Raw genomic sequence first — 20262 nt, 5'->3', positions numbered from 1 at the left:
CAAGAGGGTTGACTATAGCTTGGGATAATGAGCCTTCCTCAAGTTGTAGCCTCCCGGCCCCCCGGATCAGGCAATAACCTGTAGGGGTCATTATCATGCAGTAACGACCCCTTTTTCAGTTTATCAGTGTGAATTAGCCTCTAGCTAAAGCAGTAATACAACTGTGATTATTACTGTACCCGAGACCATTTATAGCTTAACCCTATTTGTTTTAAAAGAGATCCAAGTCTTTTCAAAAGTAGACGTTTCTCAGAAGATGGCAGTTGAGAGAGAAAGAGTCAAAGATGCTCACAATATTACAATTATTTGCCCTAACTCTGATGAATGTGCAACTATGGTAGGAAATGGAAATCTGCCTGGCTCCCTATGATCAGAAAGGCCCCTCCTCAAGTTTCCCGTTTTGATGCAGTTGCAACTGTACATAGGTCATCCCATACCATGTGATTTATAATCCCGTCCAGAAACCCATGCATAAGAGAGTACGGCTTGCTCAATGCATGCCGGCGGCCATCTTGCTAAGGGAGTCTCCCTGAATCCACTACATTTAGGATCCGGGGCTCAGAGAGCTAACTATCTTTTAAAACAGAAACCAACATAAGCAGCAACGTCCAGCTGCATCTACGAAATGCAGAAACCTGTCAAGACATGGGTACGTATCACACTCCATGCTTATGGCACATAGCCGCAGGCACGGCCACCCACCTGTTTGCATCTGCTATCACACACTACTCTGAGACACAAGAATGCAGCTATCCCCCATGACAAAAATGTGTTCTAGCTGCACACATAAACTACGGTCGCCCGAGGGCATTGCCCAACAGCGCCTTGAGACCATACCAATGAGCGTGTGTGTGTGTGTGTGTGTGTGTGTGCTCGCGTGCGGCAGCACACATTCATCTGCAGGGGAGTCCTACAATGGTGCTGTGAACATGTCAATGTGGGAATGCCCAGGCAGCGTGATATTTCAGTACGGCTTCCAGCCTCTCACCTATAAGTACTGCACTCGGTGATGCCTATCCGGGATCTGAGTGTCTCATTGGCTTTGTAATCACCTTCCAGTTGCTTGACTTTGGAGGTAGTTCAAGCTGTGCCGTTTGGGGTTAAGTGTGCCTTGTGGAGGAGCCATAGGAGACTATCTTGAAATAATAGCTAACTAGTAACTTAGAAAACACGATCTTTCCGGCACTTTAACCCCAGTGTTTCTGAGGCAGAAATCTTAACCAACTTGTAACCTGTGCAACACTCCAGCATAACAGTGAGAAGGCACTGAGGAGGAAACTGAAGGGAAACCTTGGAGGGAAATGTGGAGGGAGACCTTACTTCAAGGACACAGGGGATATGTGCGCGGGGTGAAGGCCGGTCATCAGCTTCCATTGAGGCCCCTGACTCAGGATTCTCTACAGGAGAGGCAGCATTGGGGGCGCACTCTGGGGGAGATGGGTTGGAACCTACAGTGCACCGTTCTGCAAGCATCTTCTGTAAAGCTCCCATGGCGCAGGCTGGGTTGAGCTATGGGGGTGTTTGTGCATCAGACTGCTAGACTGTTCCATCCAGCCTACCCATGGATAATTTAGGTCCCGCTTTCACAGATCAGTAACCAAGGAAATTAGAACACCTCCTCTGCTTCTCCGTGCCTCTGCAGACCGGTTTCGAATGCTTAGGTTTCCATTATATAATGCACCTTCAGTGATGTGTAATCATTCTGTTGCTGACAGTTTGAATACACCAGCATCCTGTTGGCCATTAACAAGAACAAAGCAATGCAGGGTTATGCCATAGTGAGGAGTCTCTGAATCTAAAAGAATCTCTTCTGTGTCAGATATCAGGGGCGAGGGGATCTGTGGGGATCTCTTCTTTATCAGTGATTGGGGTTGGTTGTGATCTCTGTGAGATGTCTCTGTCAGATATCAGGGTGGGGTGTGATACGTAGGGGATCTCTTCTTTATCAGACATCAAAGTGGAGTGTGATATGTGGGGGACCTCTTTGTCAGATACCAAGGTGGGGTGTGATATGTAGGGGATCCCTTCTTTACCAGAGACCAGAGTTGGGTGTAATTTGTGGGGGCTCTCTTCCTTATCAGAAATCAGGGTGGGTGTGATAAGTGGGGAATCTCTTCTTTATCCGAGATCAGGGCGGGTGTGATATGTGTGGGATCTCTTCTTTATAAGAGATCATGGTGGGGTGGGATTTCTGGGGTTTCTCCTTATCAGGGTGGGGTAGGATTTCTGGGGATTTTCTTTGTCAGAGATCAGGGCAGGGTGTTATATGTTTAAAAATTGGTAAGGCAGGCGCTCTGTTGCCATCAATCTTCAGGGAGGCTGTGTTACTTTGCTTTTTCAGGCGTGTCTTCATTTCCCTTTCAGGTGTGGCAGGTTAATTGACTCTAAGGATTCTGGTACTTGTATTTTTCGCACTTTTTTTTTCATGCAGGATGGTACGTAGCCTGCTATAAAGTCCCCATCGAGGGGAAGATTGTGCTATGGAGGGAGTTGTTTCCAGTCACCTGCTAGTAAAATCAAGTGCGAAAAATACAAGTGCCAGAATCCTCAGCATCAATTAACTTGCCACACCTGAAAAAGAAATGCAGACACGTCTGAAAAAGCAAAGAAACTCAGCCTCCCTGAAGATTGATGAGTCATGAAAACATGCGTTTGGAGGAGCAGCTAATGACTGGTAACATAGCGCCTGCCTTACCAACTTTTAAACGGGGTGTTATAGGTGGATGATCTCTGCTTTGGCATATAATGGTGGGGCGTGATCTGTGGCAGGAGATCCGGGTTAGGGGCAATCTGTGGGCCAGATCGGGGTTGTTTGACCGAAGTCAAAATGTTTGCAGCGGAATCGTCCATAGTCGATTCCGCCACAAATCTGTTTGACCTTCGGTGAAACAACCCAAGTCACTGTGCCACAAGCAGCCTCATATTAATCTCCCCTCCCCCTCTCCTACTTACCTTCTCGCTGCCCGCAAGTGCTTCTTCGACCGTACTGCAGCGTCAGTTCCGTCCCTCTAACGCGGGTCGAAACTGATGCTGCAGGGTCCCTTTTTCTTTTGTTCCCTTTTTTTTGAGTCCCCTGCTTCCAATTTCAAGGGAGTGGGGGACACCGCCGCAATCCCCGAAGCCCATAATACCGAACATGGGGAGTGTGGGACACCCGCACACAGAGGCGTTGCTAGGGGGAGTATGAGGGGGCTATAGCCCCGGGTCTTTTGTTTGTAGCCCTGGATAGAGGCTCAGTGACTGCAACCAAAAGGCTATAGCTAGCCCCAAATCTTTTCTAGACATAGCAACACCCCTGCCCCCATAGCTCCCGCTCCTCATGTTCAGTACTTTGGGCTTTGAACAAATGGTACTCCCCGAATTTGGTCAAAACATCCATACAGACATTTTGATTCGAGCAAATTGGGTATTACCCTGTGGCCCTTCCAGGGGTAATAGCTCACAGGGGGGTAAGTAAACTTTGCACCCATCACACATGTGAACACCACATGTGAACTACCACCCTTTTCCCCAGAAAAGGAAAAAAAGCCAGTATTAAGTAAATTAATTGCTCAGAGCTTGGCAAACAAATGTCAATTCAAACATATAAATAATAATTCACATTAAAATAAAATAAATAAAGAATAGATAAAGAATCGATGGAGTTCACTTCATAGCAGGCTACGTGCCAACCCCAATACATTACAGTAATCTTAGTTCCTACCTTCTCATCTTCACTGGAGGAGCTGGTGGTCGACAGGCTCAAAAGAGAATTGTTGCAAGATCCACTGGAATCAGAGCCTTCCTGGGACTGTTCCTCCGGTGATCCTTTTTCTGCTACCAAACTGTTGGTGTCCTCCGTCATATCCGCATCTGTCAGTCTGAGGGACCTCTTTTCATTTGCATCCTCGTCCCGACTGGTGGTGCTCCCAGCGTAGATTGTGCTACTCGTATCGTTTGTGTCAGGTAAGGCATTTGGTTCCTCTTGATGATACGATCGCAATTCAGGGTGCAAGAATGGCTCATGGTGGGGTTCCTCAATAGACAGAGGGATGTCAGTTGAGCAACCAGTGTCAACAGTTAAATCAGAAGTGCATACGCTCTCAAACAGGTCCAACTGCAGGCTTTGTTTCCTTGCGTTCTGTAGCGGCGTAGAACTTCTCGGCGTTTGGTTATCTTGTATGCCAGAATCTGGGGTCTGGAGGGGTGGGCATTTGGAGCAAGCTGTCTGATTGCTCTCATTTGCTATGTCCAAAGGAGGACCTTGGGTGTTGTATATTTGGATTGAGGAAGAGGATTCCTCTTGTGGGAATGCTCTTGAAGACCCTCTCCATCGTCGTGCTACTACTGCCACGTTGCTAAAGAATCGAAACACGCCACCTAGGTTTTTGCCTTTGGGTGCATTGTTGGATCGCTGAGGCTGCTCGCCTCGTTTGTCCAGGTCAGATGATGAAGATGAATATTCTGCCGTTCTATCGACAGCCTTCACATTGTCTCCTGTGCTGGGGTCTTCAGTCTTTGAACTGTCTTTACTAGTCCTTGAAATCCCTTTTAGATAGCTCCATACATCAGTGCTGCGTCCTTTCCTGTGCTCCGATGGCACATTGTGGCACCTTCTTGGAATTTCTCCCTCTGCAATGGTTGAACTCTTTGAGGTTTCAAAATTAAAAGGCGGTCTCCTGCTTATAGGCAGTGTATTAGTGTCGCGGACATCTGCGTCGCCATGCAGCCTGACGTTGACATCACGCAACCATCTATTGTCGTTGGCGTCATAGTCAGATGCAGTAATGTTCAACTCCACGTCTTCGAAAGAGGAATCTAAGTCGTCAATGTATCCTGCATAGGAATGGCGAAAGGGTCTTTGGCTCTCTATTGATTTCTTACTCCTGTAAATTGAACTTGACCTGTCCTCCTCTTTGCTCTCCATAGAAATACTGGTCACCATGGCTTCAGAAGGTTTCTCTGCTGAGTTCTTAGAAAAGGTGGAAGACCGCAGTCTTTTGATAGACCTCATCCGTTCAAAGAAAGACATCCTGGGCTTGGGGTCTAAGATCTCGCTAGTCAAGATCATGGATTGCGGCCGCTTAGCACGTCCAGAGTTCAATCTTTTTCTGCGAACAAAGCCCCAAATGCGAGTACTCTTAGCCTTCTTCTCATATTTGACCGCCAACTCCTCCAGCCCTGGCTCAATGGCCATGCCGTTGGAGTCACGCCGGTCAAAGTCACCAATCATCATCTTGTCCACATTCTTCTCCTCCGCTTTGGTTTTGTAACTCCTGTTGGCAAATCCATTCCGGCTTAAAGCAAGGGGAGCTTGCTGACCTCCGTCTACAATTTCCATGCTGCTTGTCAAACATGCACGTCACATGTCCACCTGCTTTTTGTCGTCAACACTCTAGGAGGGGAGAAGAACATAATTGAATTAGACACAAAAATAGAAATAGTGAATCAACACAAAGATTAAAAAACCATACAGTACAATCAAAATAGTAGTAGTTGTCCAGCAATATAATTTACACCTCACTACTTGCCCTGAAGTCATTCAACACCTGAGTAATTCTCTATGTTAAAGAGGGAATCCCAGTCGCGTGTGCCGGACACATTCCGTTGAGACGCCCAAGGATCCCCTTCCGCTGTGGAATGCATATTGTTTGGACACCACACATTTCACTGTTAGAAAAATACATCATTTAACAGGCAGAGTGAAAAGGGATCACTGGAGACCTCAACAGCTTGGAGAAGATGTAATCAAGTGGGAGTGCCTCTTTAAATCAAGTTAGCCACCCATTATGCATAGAATGACCCCAGGGACAGCGGTAATGTGCACGTTGCACAACAAGTAGTGGTTAGTTACTTCTTACTTGACTCTTGTTACACCTTTCATTTCAATTATGTATTCATCAATGCACCACTAAAGACCTGAGACGTTTACACGCGAGTGGTCTTTGTTTCTCAATCTGTCAATTCCACTTGTGCACCGGAAACATGAAAGGGGGTATATTCTTCTTTGCCTTGGTGCCTACTCTCTGGAACACACATTATCCTCCTTTAAGTGACACCAAAAGCCATTCACACTTTCTTAGGGAGATGCCAACCTGGGCCCTTCGTTCGGTGCTTCCTACACATTTTTCAGACTGGCACGGTTAGGATTATGAAGACCGCGTGCATATCATAACCTCCTATCCAAAGCCACAATGCATCAGAAAATGTTCATTTACTGCTACTCCACTGTTTTCACGTGCCAGCCTTGGTTGACTCAATATATTGGCGTGATTTGGATTTTTGTCTCGGTTTAGGTTGCCAGGATCTGGTAATGACACATGACTTGCATTCACTTTAAGCACCAAATGATTTGTCAATTTAGAATTGCCCTGCCATCTTTAGTGTATCAAAATGTATGCTCTTTTATAAATCTGCCTTAGATCTTGAGTTAGACAAAATGCCACTCAAGAGGGAGGATTCTGCATCATATACGTTCTGTTTGCGTATTTGTGTAAGGTTCAACTCAGGGCCGATAGCACGCTTTACTTAGACAGCCTGGCATGTATTTGTTGACTGTACCCTTGGTGGCTGCTGGCATCACCACGTAAGCATCCCTCTTGCAGAACAGTAATGTCAACATGAGCAAATAGAAGATGAGTGTAAATGCTCCATAAGACAACCAAGCAACGCCAAGCCATGTTTCAACCCTATTTGTGGTCTTCAGCAGGGCGCAGTGAATACCTGTGCACAGCATGCTCATGGTCCAAGCTTGAGCCTGTGCATCCCACTAAGAAGAGTAAAAAGTGATGGTTAGAAAGGCTGGGGCCAGCACTACTGAACCACTGGGAAATTCCTCTACAGCGTATCCCTGCAGCCCACCTAAACCTAAAAGGTGGAAGAGCTGACCTGCCTGAGAAGCCTGGGAAGAGGCTAAGGTGACCCTTCCACAAGACCCAGGTAGAGAGACCAGGACAGAAGCAAGTTCCCTTAAGAAAAGAAGGGCAAACCCCAAGACCTTTGCAGAGGAGACGGGCTTAAGCCAACATTTACGTAAGAAAGTAAGAGAAAGAAACTCAGATGCCCTACTGGAGGTAGGGCAACATACTAAACAACCAAGAGAGAGTAAGAGATTGTGAGAGGGATGAGTCAGCCAAGGGATTAAGTTAAAGAACCAAAGCACAGGACCCAGCTGGTCCCTCCCCTACGAGCCCTAGTTTGAGTTTCTGCAAAAGCGGCCCTGTTGGTTGTCTACTCAAGAAGGCCCTAAGAGAAGACCTCTCTGAATTGATGGACTTTGTTATTTAGGGAAAGCCTTAATTTTAGATATTTTCCCCTGCACACGTCTCCACCTCGGCAAGGCCCTACGGGTTTATTTGCCTCATTTCACCATTCGATGTAGCAATGTTGACAACTCGCTATGTTAGTAACATTTGATTCAGGAAACCGTGCTATTCAACTGAGGATTAGTTGTGACAGGTGAGTGTTTTTGAGGGGTTTAAGTACTTTTTGCACATTCTTACTTCATAGGTGAAGTTCATCTTAAATTTGCATTATGTATTCAGGGATGGACTTTTAAGTCACTTACATTTGAACACGTTGCTTTATTCTTGAAACCCTGTTTTGTCTTACGCTTGCGACACGATGGAAGGACACGACATGAAGGGAGCAAAACAAAGGTCAAACAGTGATCGAATGCAACCTGCACAAGAAAGGCTCATGGAAACAGAGGAAGAAAGCAACCAGCAATTACACATCAGTGGAGTGAGAAAGCAAGCCAAAAGGACCCAGGTAACACCACAAGCACACAATAACCATGACAACAGCAGCACAATTCTGCAACCAGGAGCGCAATAAAGTCACCTCCTTGACATGGACTTGAATGTTTTCAAATATGATGGCACATCTATCCCATGGTGTCTCCATTACACACACACAAAACAAACAAACCAGAATATGGGTGTTGTACATTTTTGACACAGTTGAAGCCACTACAAAATGTGCACTGAATGACTAATACAAGCAGTGGTCGAAGTGTACGAAAAGTAGTGAAACTATGTTCCCTGCTGGACCGCCCTAGCTCCTCGCAAACCCCATTGCTACGTCCACTCCCACACTCAATCCAAACAAACACACCTGCTATTTAAGGCAACGCTCAGAGTGAAGTGCACTGAAGTGCAAGCTTCAACTTCTTCCTACACTTTTATTTTAAAACGAAAGCATTCCAGAATGGTTTCTTTTTAAAATAAAATTATAGGAGCAGTGAAACTTTAGAAATAAAAAGTATGGGAGCACCGCTCCCAACCGCTCCCGCCCTCTTCGACCTCCGTATACAAGTGGGTATAGTGAAAGGGTCATGCTACAAGTGGACGAAATGTTACAACCAACAAATCCACTTGCCAAATCCTACAAATAAATGCACAAACGTGGTCAAACTAATCCAACCATTACAGTGGAACGATATTTAGTGTGAATAAAGTCATGCATGCACGCAAGGCCGCTTGGAGGATCGGTATGCAAGAAGCACTTGTGTACAGGCGTGTTATAAATGACGTATATCATAATAATAATAATTGGGCACTTATATAGCTCTATGAACCCTCAGGTATCTGAGCGCTGCTTATTATTACCCACGGTGTGTGGTGCTCATTTATCGACCTCGGAAGGATGAAAGGCTGAGTTTGGCCCTGCTGGGATTCGAACCTGCGTCAGCAGGTGCTGCACAGATGTCAAAGCGAGAGCTCTACTCACTGTGCCACTTGACTGGCTTATCATATCATGTCATATCATATGCAGCCACTAGATACTACGATTTATTATGATTATTTGGGACTTACTATTGACAATAAGTTAACTTGGGAACTTCATATCAATAAAACAAATGCTAAAGTAACACAATAATAAGGTGCCATCATGAGCTTCGCTGGAACGCATCCGGGCCACGCTTTAAAACCAATTATCAGACAAACGTTCGACCAATAATCCTGTACGGAGCAGAATATGTTGGAAAACAGGTGTCTCAAAATGGTTCTATGTTCTTTCATCAACGGCAATTTTTTTGACAGGTTTTGTCACAAGATATTTTTGACGGAAAAACCCATCGAAAAATGTCTTTTTTATGTTGGGGGGTTCTCCCCCAAACCCTGCCTCCCCTATTATTATTTTTATCCTTCGTGACCCACCCATCCTTTTATATGCCCTTTCCCAACCTCCAGCCCCCTTTATTGTTCAATGTTTTTTTTCCGGCTAAACATTTTCGTTACAAAAACCCATCGAAAAAATACCTGTCAAAGAAAGAACAGTGTACCCTCAAAATAACAGCTAAGCTACCTAGATCCGCTCCAATTGAGTAGCTACTCTTGGACCTAAATATAAACAGTATGAACAGCTCAGCTCAGCAGAGTGAATTTATTTTGGAAACGTGCTAATGCTCCACCCATGACGCTGCTACACTGCAACTATGCTCTCGCGCTAGAAAGAGGACGGGTATTCGCTGGTCCTGGCTTGAGTGTACTAGAAAGGAAGCGCGCTATTGGTGTGATCCTTCCCAGCTGGATCCAGCGCGCATCCCATTGGCTCGACACAAAGCCCATTTTCAGAAATGGATTCGCCAGCTGGGCATGGACCAGCCCCCCCACTGATGTAGCTGCGAAATCACTGGCCCGATGATGGCCCGGTATTTGTAGGCTGCGTAAGTTCTCTAGATGAGTTCCCAAACAATTGGATAGTGGTTCATTACATGAGATTTAAAGTTAACAAAGTCCCCTTGCTTGAGGTCCTGGGGGGTCGAAAAGGTGTGTGTAGAGAACTTCGCTGTTGTAGACTATAGGGTGACCTGACCCTCGAACCCACAAAACATTTCATTCTTTTTTTTTAAATAACATATTTTATTTATTTTATAAACGTAAACATATACATACAAGTTAATAACAAGTCATCGCTCGGGCATACAGGCAATCACTAAGCACAGCTCTTCATGCACATTGCAAGTTTCAGAGTTTTAGGTCCTTCATGAAATGGGTTACTAGGCGTCCAAATTATACATTGTGCAGATGAGTCTTCGCAGGACTCCAAACGTTTATCAAGTCTATTCATGGGTTCGCAGATCCCTACGTGTCTTCCCATTTTTGCCAGATCTTGCGTGCTTTCCCTGTCAAGTCTATTCATGAGTTCGCAGAGCCCTACGTGTCTTCCCATTTTTGCCAGATCTTGCGTGCTTTCCCTGGGCACCCTCTGGTAGTGTATATTCTCATTTCCATTTGCACACAGATATCCACGTCTGTTATCCATTGGTCACATTGAGGGGATAAGGGTGAGCCCCACAATTGGGCCAGATTCCTCTTTATGAGTCCCGTGGTTGTTGCCAGCATGAGTTTCTCATATCGGGGGATGTCTAGGTCGTCATCCATCCCTAGTAATAGCAATTTGGGGTCCATGGGTATTCGTCGGCCGATGACTGCCGATAACCTGTCACAACATTTCTGCCAGAAAATTTGGATTCGTGGGCATTCCCACAAGATGTGAAAAAAGGTCCCCCTCGCCTGTTGGCACCTTAGACAGTTGGGATCAGTTGCTCTCCCCCATTGATGTAAAGCTTCTCTCGGATAGTATACCCTGTGTAGAATTTTGAGTTGGATCAATCTGATTCTAGCCGAGATGGCAATTTCCCTCGGATACATGAGTGCTTTGATCCATTCTTCCGGTTGTATTGGTCCCACATCTCTTTCCCATTTTGCTTTCAGATCTGTAAGTTCCGTTGTGGCGAAAGAGGCTATTGCATTGTACATTGTGGAGGTTATTTTATTATCGATACGATCTACCACGATGTTTCTCTCAATTGGTGTGCAATCTGGAATGTTCGGTGGGTCGATCTCACATGTGATAAGTGCGTGATGTATTTGTCTGTAATGGAAGTGTTCTGTGGGGGGTAGGTTGAATTTGTCCTGCAGGGTCTGGAATGGTATTATTGCTCCATCTTGTATTATGTCTGCTAGCCTTGTTATCCCAGCTGATTCCCAGGTCGCCCATTTTGGGATTTTACTTAGCTCCGGCAGACGTTTGTTACGCCATAGGGGCTGTGCCAGCGTGAGTTTCCCATCCCATCCCAGGTGCTTGTGTGCATCTAGCCATATTTGCGTTCTATGTGCTCTAATCGTGTTGGGGATCATGCGTACCCTACTATTGTAGAGGGTCTCTAATGGGGTGAGCCCGGCACTCATCTGGCTATCCGCTTTAATGTGTGGTAGTTCAGGGTTGTTATGCAGGATATCATTTATCACCGGCATCTGGGCTGCCCAATAATATGTTTGTAGGTGGGGCAGTCCTATACCTCCTTCCCATGCGGAACGTTGTAGGGTTTTGAGCGCGATCCGTGGATGCCCTCCACCCCAGAGGAGCTTTCTGAGAGTCTCATCTATTTTTAGGAATTCTATCTTGGGTACATACAGTGGGGCGTTTTGGAGGATGTACACGAATCGTGGCAGAGTGAGCATTTTAAACATTGCCGCCCTTCCTAGCAGGGTGAGGGGTAGGGTCATCCAGTGTTTCACATCATTCGCGAATCTATCTCTGATTGGATGGAGATTTTGGGGAACATATTGCGTGAGGTCCGTCGCAACCTGTACCCCAAGATATCTGAAATGCTCGGTTTCTACTCTATATGGGCAATTGTGTAGAGCTGTCGTATCAGTTCCTTGGATCGGAAAAAGGATGGATTTGTTATAGTTTACCCGTAGACCACTAAATGCTCCGTATCTATTTAGTATTTGGGTGACAATGGGGTATGATACTAGTGGATCACTCATGTAGATCAGTAAATCGTCGGCATAGAGGGAAACCCTATCCTCCCAATCTCGGGCCCACCGGAACCCCTTCCACAACTGTGATTCTCTCAGCATTATTGCCAGGGGCTCGATTGCCAGTGCAAATAGCATTGCCGAAAGGGGACAGCCCTGCCTGGTCCCTTTACCCAGGTTAATACTACGTGATGTCCACCCGTTTACCCTTATCTCAGCTGTCGGTGTGTTGTAGAGCAGCTTGACCCAGCCTATGAATTGCTCACCCAACCCCATTTTACCCATAATGCTCCACAAGGCCTCCCAGTGGACTGAATCGAAGGCTTTTTCGAAATCAATCGCGAGGAGTGCTAGTGCATCCCGCAGCGATGGAGACTTCTCAATGGCGGCATGTAGCCTGTGGATATTCATTCGTGTGGATCTCCGTGGCATAAAGCCACATTGGTCTGGATGGATAAGGGTGTGTATGACTGTCTGGAGCCTGTTAGCCAGTGTCTTGGCCAGTATCTTAGCTTCTATGTTTATAAGTGAGATCGGCCTGTAGGAGCTGCATATGTTTGCTGGTTTGCCTTCCTTATGTATCACCACTATAGTGGCCTTTCTCAGGTCCGGGGGCAGAATTCCTCTACCTTTGGCATATAGGAACATTTTATGCATCTGTGGTACTATGTGCTCATTGCCGATCTTTTTCCAAGCTTCCACTGGGAAGCCGTTAGGCCCTGGGGTTTTCCCATTTTGGAGTTGGGATAGGGCTGTCGACAGTTCTTCCTCTGTAATCTCTGTTTCCAAACTCGCTCTTTGCGTATCGCTTAGGTGTGGAATGGTGAGTGTGTCCAGGATGCTGGGATCCAGTGCAGTAAAAACATTTCATTCTTGAATTCTAGAGCCTGATAGTGATGAGAACAAGTGCATTATTGGCCGGTGGCGTGATTTGAACTACGCAGATGGTTTGATTATATGAAAGAAAGGTTATGAAAGCAATGATGTGATGATTTTAATTGATCATTTGGCTAAAATGTGCCACGCCATTGAACACATTTCTGAATTATTACGTGCTCACTGCGCTTAACTTTGTATGCAAATATGCACTATTTATTTGTACTGTTCATTGATGTATAAAAAGCCACGTCAGGCTACATTATACTCAATAATAAATAATGACAGTAGAACTGGTATTGATGGAAAGTCCTCAAATAAGATATAATGCCCCAACATCCAAGACTGAAGTTGCAGCTCCATTGCAAGAGGACTGGTATTGATGGAAAGTCCTTAACAAGGATATATATGCCTCATTCCAAGTTTTGCGCAGTGGTAAAAAAGTATGGTAATTTCGTTACCACCGTTGTTTGGGGCAGTAACCGAATAGCTGGCATTTTTACTGCTCTGCCAAATCTCCAGTATGGCTTAAAAGTGGAGGTTTTACACCATGCTGGAGGAAAGTCCTGTGTTTAAAAAACAAAATTCCTCGGAAGTACTGTTTGTGGTAATTCCACCAATGTGACATAGACTCCTATGGACTTGTAAATTAGTGACTAACGCCACCCTATGTGCATATGTAATCCTGTTGTAAAGCCACAGGACCAAGAGACAGTAACGGTAACTGATGTCGGCAGTAATTAGGCAGAATTACCGCCAAACTCATAATGAGGCCCATAATGCCTCAGCATCCAAGACTGAAGCTGCAGCTCGATTACAAGATAACTGGTATTGATGAAATTCCTCAACAAAGATATAATGCCTCAGCATCCATGACTGAAGCTGCAGCTCAATTACAAGACAACTGGTATTGATGAAAGTCCTCAACAAAGATATAATGCCGCAGCATCCATGACTGAAGCTGCAGCTCGATTACAAGATAACTGGTATTGATGAAATTCCTCAACAAAGATATAATGCCTCAGCATCCATGACTGAAGCTGCAGCTCGATTACAAGACAACTGGTATTGATGAAATTCCTCAACAAGGATGTAATGCCTCAGCATCCAAGACTGAAGCTGCAGCTCAATTACAAGACAACTGGTATTGATGAAAGCCCTCAACAAGGATACAATGCCGCAGCATCCAAGACTGAAGCTGCAGCTCGATTACAAGACAACTGGTATTGATGGAAGTCCTCAACAAGGATACAATGCCACAGAATCCAAGACTGAAGCTGCAGCTCGATTACAGGACAACTGGTATTGATGAAAGTCCTCAACAAGGATACAATGCCACAGAATCCAAGACTGAAGCTGCAGCTCGATTACAAGACAACTGGTATTGATGAAAGTCCTCAACAAGGATGCAATGCCGCAGAATCCAAGACTGAAGCTGCAGCTCGATTACAAGACAACTGGTATTGATGAAAGTCCTCAACAAGGATACAATGCCGCAGCATCCAAGACTGAAGCTGCAGCTCCATTACAAGACAACTGGTATTGATGAAATTCCTCAACAAGGATGCAATGCCTCAATATCCAAGACTGTAGTTGCAGCTCCATTATAAGACAACTGGTATTGATGAAAGTCCTCAACAAGGATACAATGCTGCAGCATCCAAGACTGAAGCTGCAGCTCGATTACAAGACAACTGGTATTGATGAAAGTCCTCAACAAGGATACAATGCCGCACCATCCAAGACTGAAGCTGCAGCTCGATTACAAGACAACTGGTATTGATGAAAGTCCTCAACAAGGATACAATGCCGCAGCATCCAAGACTGAAGCTGCAGCTCGATTACAAGATAACTGGTATTGATGAAAGTGCTCAACAAGGAATGCCACAGAATCCAAGACTGAAGCTGCAGCTCGATTACAAGACAACTGGTATTGATGAAATTCCTCAACAAGGATGCAATGCCTCAGCATCCAAGACTGAAGCTGCAGCTCGATTACAAGATAACTGGTATTGATGAAAGTCCTCAACAAGGATACAATGCCGCAGCATCCAAGACTGAAGCTGCAGCTCGATTACAAGACAACAAGATTACATTGATGAAAGTGCTCAACAAGGATGCAATGCCACAGAATCCAAGACTGAAGCTGCAGCTCGATTACAAGACAACTGGTATTGATGAAAGTCCTCAACAAGGATACAATGTCGCAGCATCCAAGACTGAAGCAGCAGCTCGATTACAAGATAACTGGTATTGATGAAAGTCCTCAACAAGGATACAATGCCACAGAATCCAAGACTGAAGCTGCAGCTCGATTACAAGACAACTGGTATTGATGAAATTCCCCAACAAGGATGCAATGCCTCATCATCCAAGACTGAAGCTGCAGCTCGATTACAAGACAACTGGTATTGATGAAAGTCCTCAACAAGGATACAATGTTGCAGCATCCAAGACTGAAGCTGCAGCTCGATTACAAGACAACTGGTATTGATGAAAGTCCTCAACAATGATACAATGCCGCAGCATCCAAGACTGAAGCTGCAGCTCGATTACAAGACAACTGGTATTGATGAAAGTCCTCAACAAGGATGCAATGCCGCAGCATCGAAGACTGAAGCTGCAGCTCGATTACAAGACAACTGGTATTGATGAAATTCCTCAACAAGGATGCAATGCCGCAGCATCGAAGACTGAAGCTGCAGCTCGATTACAAGACAACTGGTATTGATGAAAGTGCTCAACAAGGATGCAATGCCACAGAATCCAAGACTGAAGCTGCAGCTCGATTACAAGACAACTGGTATTGATGAAAGTCCCCAACAAGGATGCAATGCCTCAGCATCCAAGACTGAAGCTGCAGCTCGATTACAAGACAACTGGTATTGATGAAATTCCTCAACAAGGATGCAATGCCTCAGCATCCAAGACTGAAGCTGCAGCTCGATTACAAGACAACTGGTATTGATGAAAGTCCTCAACAAGGATACAATGCCGCAGCATCCTAGCCTGAAGCTGCAGCTCGATTACAAGACAACTGGTATTGATGAAAGTCCTCAACAAGGATACAATGCCGCAGCATCCAAGACTGAAGCTGCAGCTCGATTACAAGACAACTGGTATTGATGAAAGTCCTCAACAAGGATACAATGCCGCAGCATCCAAGACTGAAGCTGCAGCTCGATTACAAGACAACTGGTATTGATGAAAGTCCTCAACAAGGATACAATGCCGCAGCATCCAAGACTGAAGCTGCAGCTCGATTACAAGACAACTGGTATTGATGAAAGTCCTCAACAAGGATACAATGCCGCAGCATCCAAGACTGAAGCTGCAGCTCGATTACAAGACAACTGGTATTGATGAAAGTCCTCAACAAGGATACAATGCCGCAGCATCCAAGACTGAAGCTGCAGCTCGATTACAAGACAACTGGTATTGATGAAAGTCCTCAACAAGGATACAATGCCGCAGCATCCAAGACTGAAGCTGCAGCTCGATTACAAGACAACTGGTATTGATGAAAGTCCTCAACAAGGATGCAATGCCTCAGCATCCAAGACTGAAGCTGCAGCTCGATTACAAGACAACTGGTATTGATGAAAGTCCTCAACAAGGATACAATGCCGCAGCATCCAAGACTGAAGATGCAGCTCGATTACAAGACAACTGGTATTGATGAAAGTCCTCAACAAGGATACAATGCCACAGCATCCAAGACTGAAGCTGCAGCTCGATTACAAGACAACTGGTATTGATGAAAGTCCTCAACTAGGATGCAATGCCTCAGCATCCAAGACTGAAGCTGCAGCTCGATTACAAGACAACTGGTATTGATGAAAGTCCTCAACAAGGATGCAATGCCTCAGCATCCAAGACTGAAGCTGCAGCTCGATTACAAGACAACTGGTATTGATGAAATTCCTCAACAAGGATGCAATGCCTCAGCATCCAAGACTGAAGCTGCAGCTCGATTACAAGGCAACTGGTATTGATGAAATACCTCAACAAGGATGCAATGCCTCAGCATCCAAGACTAAAGCTGCAGCTCGATTACAAGACAACTGGTATTGATGAAATTCCTCAACAAGGATACAATGCCACAGCATCCAAGACTGAAGCTGCAGCTCGATTACAAGACAACTGATATTGATGAAAGTCCTCAACAAGGATACAAAGTTTCAGCATCCAAGACTGAAGCTGCAGCTCGATTACAAGACAACTGGTTTTGATGAAAGTCCTCAACAAGGATACAATGCCCCAACATGAAAGACTGAAACTGCAGCTCGATTACATCAGAACAGGTATTGATGGAAGTCCTCAGCAAGGAAGTAATGTCCCAGCATGCAAGACGGAAGTTGGAGCTAGATTTGTCACACAAGTTTGAACCACCTGTGGAGTGTATCCTGAAGGTGCCAGGTGCACAGCCATATCAGCTATGAATGTGACATGTGGACCTATGGATTAGGAGTCAGCATTTCCACATAAAGTGACCGGCATTTGGGAATGAAACAGGCTGAAGCCAGACGAGCAGTGCACGGTGATCATTTTGGAAAAAGCTTTGTGAAAACGATTATTACGAACACACCATTTTGAAAAAGAGCGCAGGGAAAGGAATATTTGGGGATTTCAGGAAGGGGCTTAAAATTAAGTACAAACGGGGAAAAGGTGGAAGGAAATAAATCTTTAAAAAAAAAAGGGCCAATGGATGCACTTTTGAGATCTCAACACAGAACCGAACAAGCAACTGCAATTGTATTCATCGACATTATTAAATGGGGATCACATTGCGCAAGGCGGTCAGATAGCAAAGCAAGTTGAGCGCTCGCCCAAATATCTGCGCGCAGCCTGCTTTGGCAGGTTTGAATCCCAGAAGGCTCAACTCAACCTTCCATCCTTTTGAGGTCGATAAATTGAGTACCACTCTATCTGTCTATCTGTATATTTCTAAAGCACCAAAGCATGTAGGCATCCAGGCGCTACATGAAACAGAGACAAAAAACAAAACATGACAAACCAGAACCAGGTGGAAAGTAGTACAGCCTACAGACCTTCGTAGGCAAACAGTCTAGTTTTCAGGAGTTTCCTGAAAACAAGATAGTCCTCTTCCTTTCGTAGGGACTCTGGGAACTCATTCCAAGCCTGTGCGATCACCAGAGGATCTCAGGGTGCTCCCTGGTTTATAGAACTCCAATTTCTGCTTCAAGTATGAGGGTCAGTTCCAAAGAGACACGCGTGTCCCAGTGTAAAAATCTTAAATTTTACTCTGGCTGCAAACGGGAGCCAGTGAAGTTCCCTATGACCTTTTGATACTGGGTCTCTGCCTGTAATATTGTACACTATGCTCAGTGATCACATGCAAATGCTTTTGCACGCCATCTCGGGTGTCCTTAGAATCCTGAGTGAGACCTCAGCAGCAAGAAGCTAGGCACTGCAGCAAGAAGCTAGGTGCATTAGCAAGAAGATATGCGCTTCAGCGAGAAGATAGGTGCAGCAGCAAGAAGCTAGGTGCTGCAGCAAGAGGCTAAGCACTGCAGCAAGAAGCTAGGTGCATTAGCAAGAAGATATGCGCTTCAGCGAGAAGATAGGTGCAGCAGCAAGAAGCTAGGTGCTGCAGCAAGAGGCTAGGAACTGCAGCAAGAAGCTAGACACTCCAGCAAGAAGCTAAGTGTTGCAGCAGCAAGATAGGCACTGCAGCAAGAAGCTAGGTGCTGCAGCAAGCGGCTAAGCACTGCAGCAAGAAGCTAAGTGCTGCAGCAGCAAGAAGATAGCACTGCAGCAAGCAACTATGCACTGCAGCAAGGAGCTAGGTACTGCAACGTTCACATCAACTTGAAGCAGAAACATAACTCACGCCCTGAATGGCCAAACTAGAACTTTATCAAAAGCCACTGGGAAAAAGATGCACATGGAACTGCAGCATGCCACGCTTATTGCCAAAATGGAACAGCTCTTGCAGAAAGTGCAGCATTCACCCGATGCAGAAAGTGCAAATAGCATTTGATCAGAAATGAGCCTACTGCAAAAAAACATGTTCTTCAAAGGATTTTTGCACCAGGGCAAATGACTAGGACAAGCATGTCTTTGGCCCAAAAATGCATAGAAAGAATTAGATTTTGCCCTGGGGCCATTTTTGCCCTTGTGTCAATTGCACTTGCACCAGTGCAAAGTGTCTGTAGTATTGCCCAGCATCTCTAATTGAACATATCCCATTATGTAATTAAAATAGTTACGTAGTAGTTGGGGTTAAATCCTTCAGTTTCAAACCAATGCTGATGTGTGAACAGCAGCATGAGAGGGCTGGATCTGAGAGCACCCCATTACTGAGCTAATCAATGTATCCTGGAGACACATTGGCAAGAATCCTGCTGGATGCTTTCACTATGTGACTAAAAGTCCACTTTCTTCGCAAGATAAGGTATATTTTGAAGACTTATTTTTAACCACGGTGGATGGGTGCCACCACGGGGTGCAAACCATGACACCCAGGAGCACGCCTATGTGATCCATTGAGGTGACTGAGTCCCCGTGTCTGAAACTGATGGCAAAATGCAGAGGCGAACAGACTGCAGAGGACTCACTGGCTTCACTGCATACTTTAGGGGGAACTGATTAAGTGATTTGTAACCATAACATTGACAGAACAGATCAGAGGACACACATAACTGATAATTAACCAAGTGTCTGAAGGCGCATTTGGTAAAGCCATTTTTATTACATCATTAGAAAATGTGCAGCCCCAATTAACCCTCAGTTTCTCAGAATTAATGTTGGCAAACCCTATAAAGCACAAGGTTTGGTGTTACTGCTTGAGGAGAGCGAGCACAAAAAGGTACCAGGAGGATGCGTTTTTGGCAGTAGAGACATGAAGTGGGTGGGAATTGCTATAGGGATTAGTATGGGCTAGGCATTCAATGGGGGTAACTAACCATGCAACACTCACAAGCTCTGTGTCCCTCATCAGACCCCATCACCCCCCATTTGTACTCCAATTACATTGTTTCAGCATATAGGTGCTGCTTAAGTGCCACCTAACAGCCAAAAGTAAAACTTACTCCCTTGCTCTAGCAGGCCACCGGAATCCTGCAGAGTGAGGTGCATAGTGCAAGGACGTCTTCCCACCCAAAAACCAGAGGTTTGTAAGATAGCTCAACGAGTTAAGCGGTTGCTTCAGATATTTGTGTGCAAGTTGCTGTCACAGGTATGAATCTTGACAGGGCAGTCTGAGCCCTTCTTTCTAATGATAATATCAACAGCAATTACTACAGTGCTTAGAAGCCAGAGAAATCCTAGCATGCAGCTCGAGATAAATAGCTCCACTAATTGCTATTATGTCTTTGGACCTTAGTGGTAGGAGGTTCCTCCAATGATGTAAAGTAATGTTTGTCATTTGGCATAACAAATAATATCAGCACCTGTAGTGAGTGTGTGTGTTTTTTTTTTAAGGAAAGGAAGCCTTTCATGACATTATTGCAAATTGGTCTTAGATTTGAACAACCTGCATTTTGACCTTTGATCATTTGTTAGTTTTACCTGTGCTGCGGCTGATAATACACACTTAATGCTCTGTAATCTGGCACTCTTGACCTTGAAAGCAGATGATTAAATGCACACAAATTTAATATATATATAT

At 45.2% G+C, this 20262-nt stretch overlaps 1 protein-coding gene across 2 annotated transcripts in view; it reads right to left on the bottom strand.

Moving 5' to 3' along the window:
* ARHGEF9 (Cdc42 guanine nucleotide exchange factor 9) overlaps positions 1 to 20262 on the bottom strand; it is a 1787868-nt gene that overhangs the window by 1399438 nt on the left and 368168 nt on the right. For both annotated transcript variants that reach the window (XM_069612543.1, XM_069612544.1), the window contains exon 2: positions 3704 to 5374. In XM_069612543.1, the coding sequence (XP_069468644.1) occupies positions 3704 to 5320 (1617 nt within the window). In that variant the 5' untranslated portion in view covers positions 5321 to 5374. The remainder of the gene's footprint in view (positions 1 to 3703; positions 5375 to 20262) is intronic.

Source organism: Ambystoma mexicanum, chromosome 5p (genome assembly GCF_040938575.1).
Source record: "Ambystoma mexicanum isolate Mex_15411 chromosome 5p, UKY_AmexF1_1, whole genome shotgun sequence".
Lineage (NCBI taxonomy): Eukaryota > Metazoa > Chordata > Amphibia > Caudata > Ambystomatidae > Ambystoma > Ambystoma mexicanum.
This window is presented reverse-complemented; position numbering and strand designations above follow the sequence as displayed.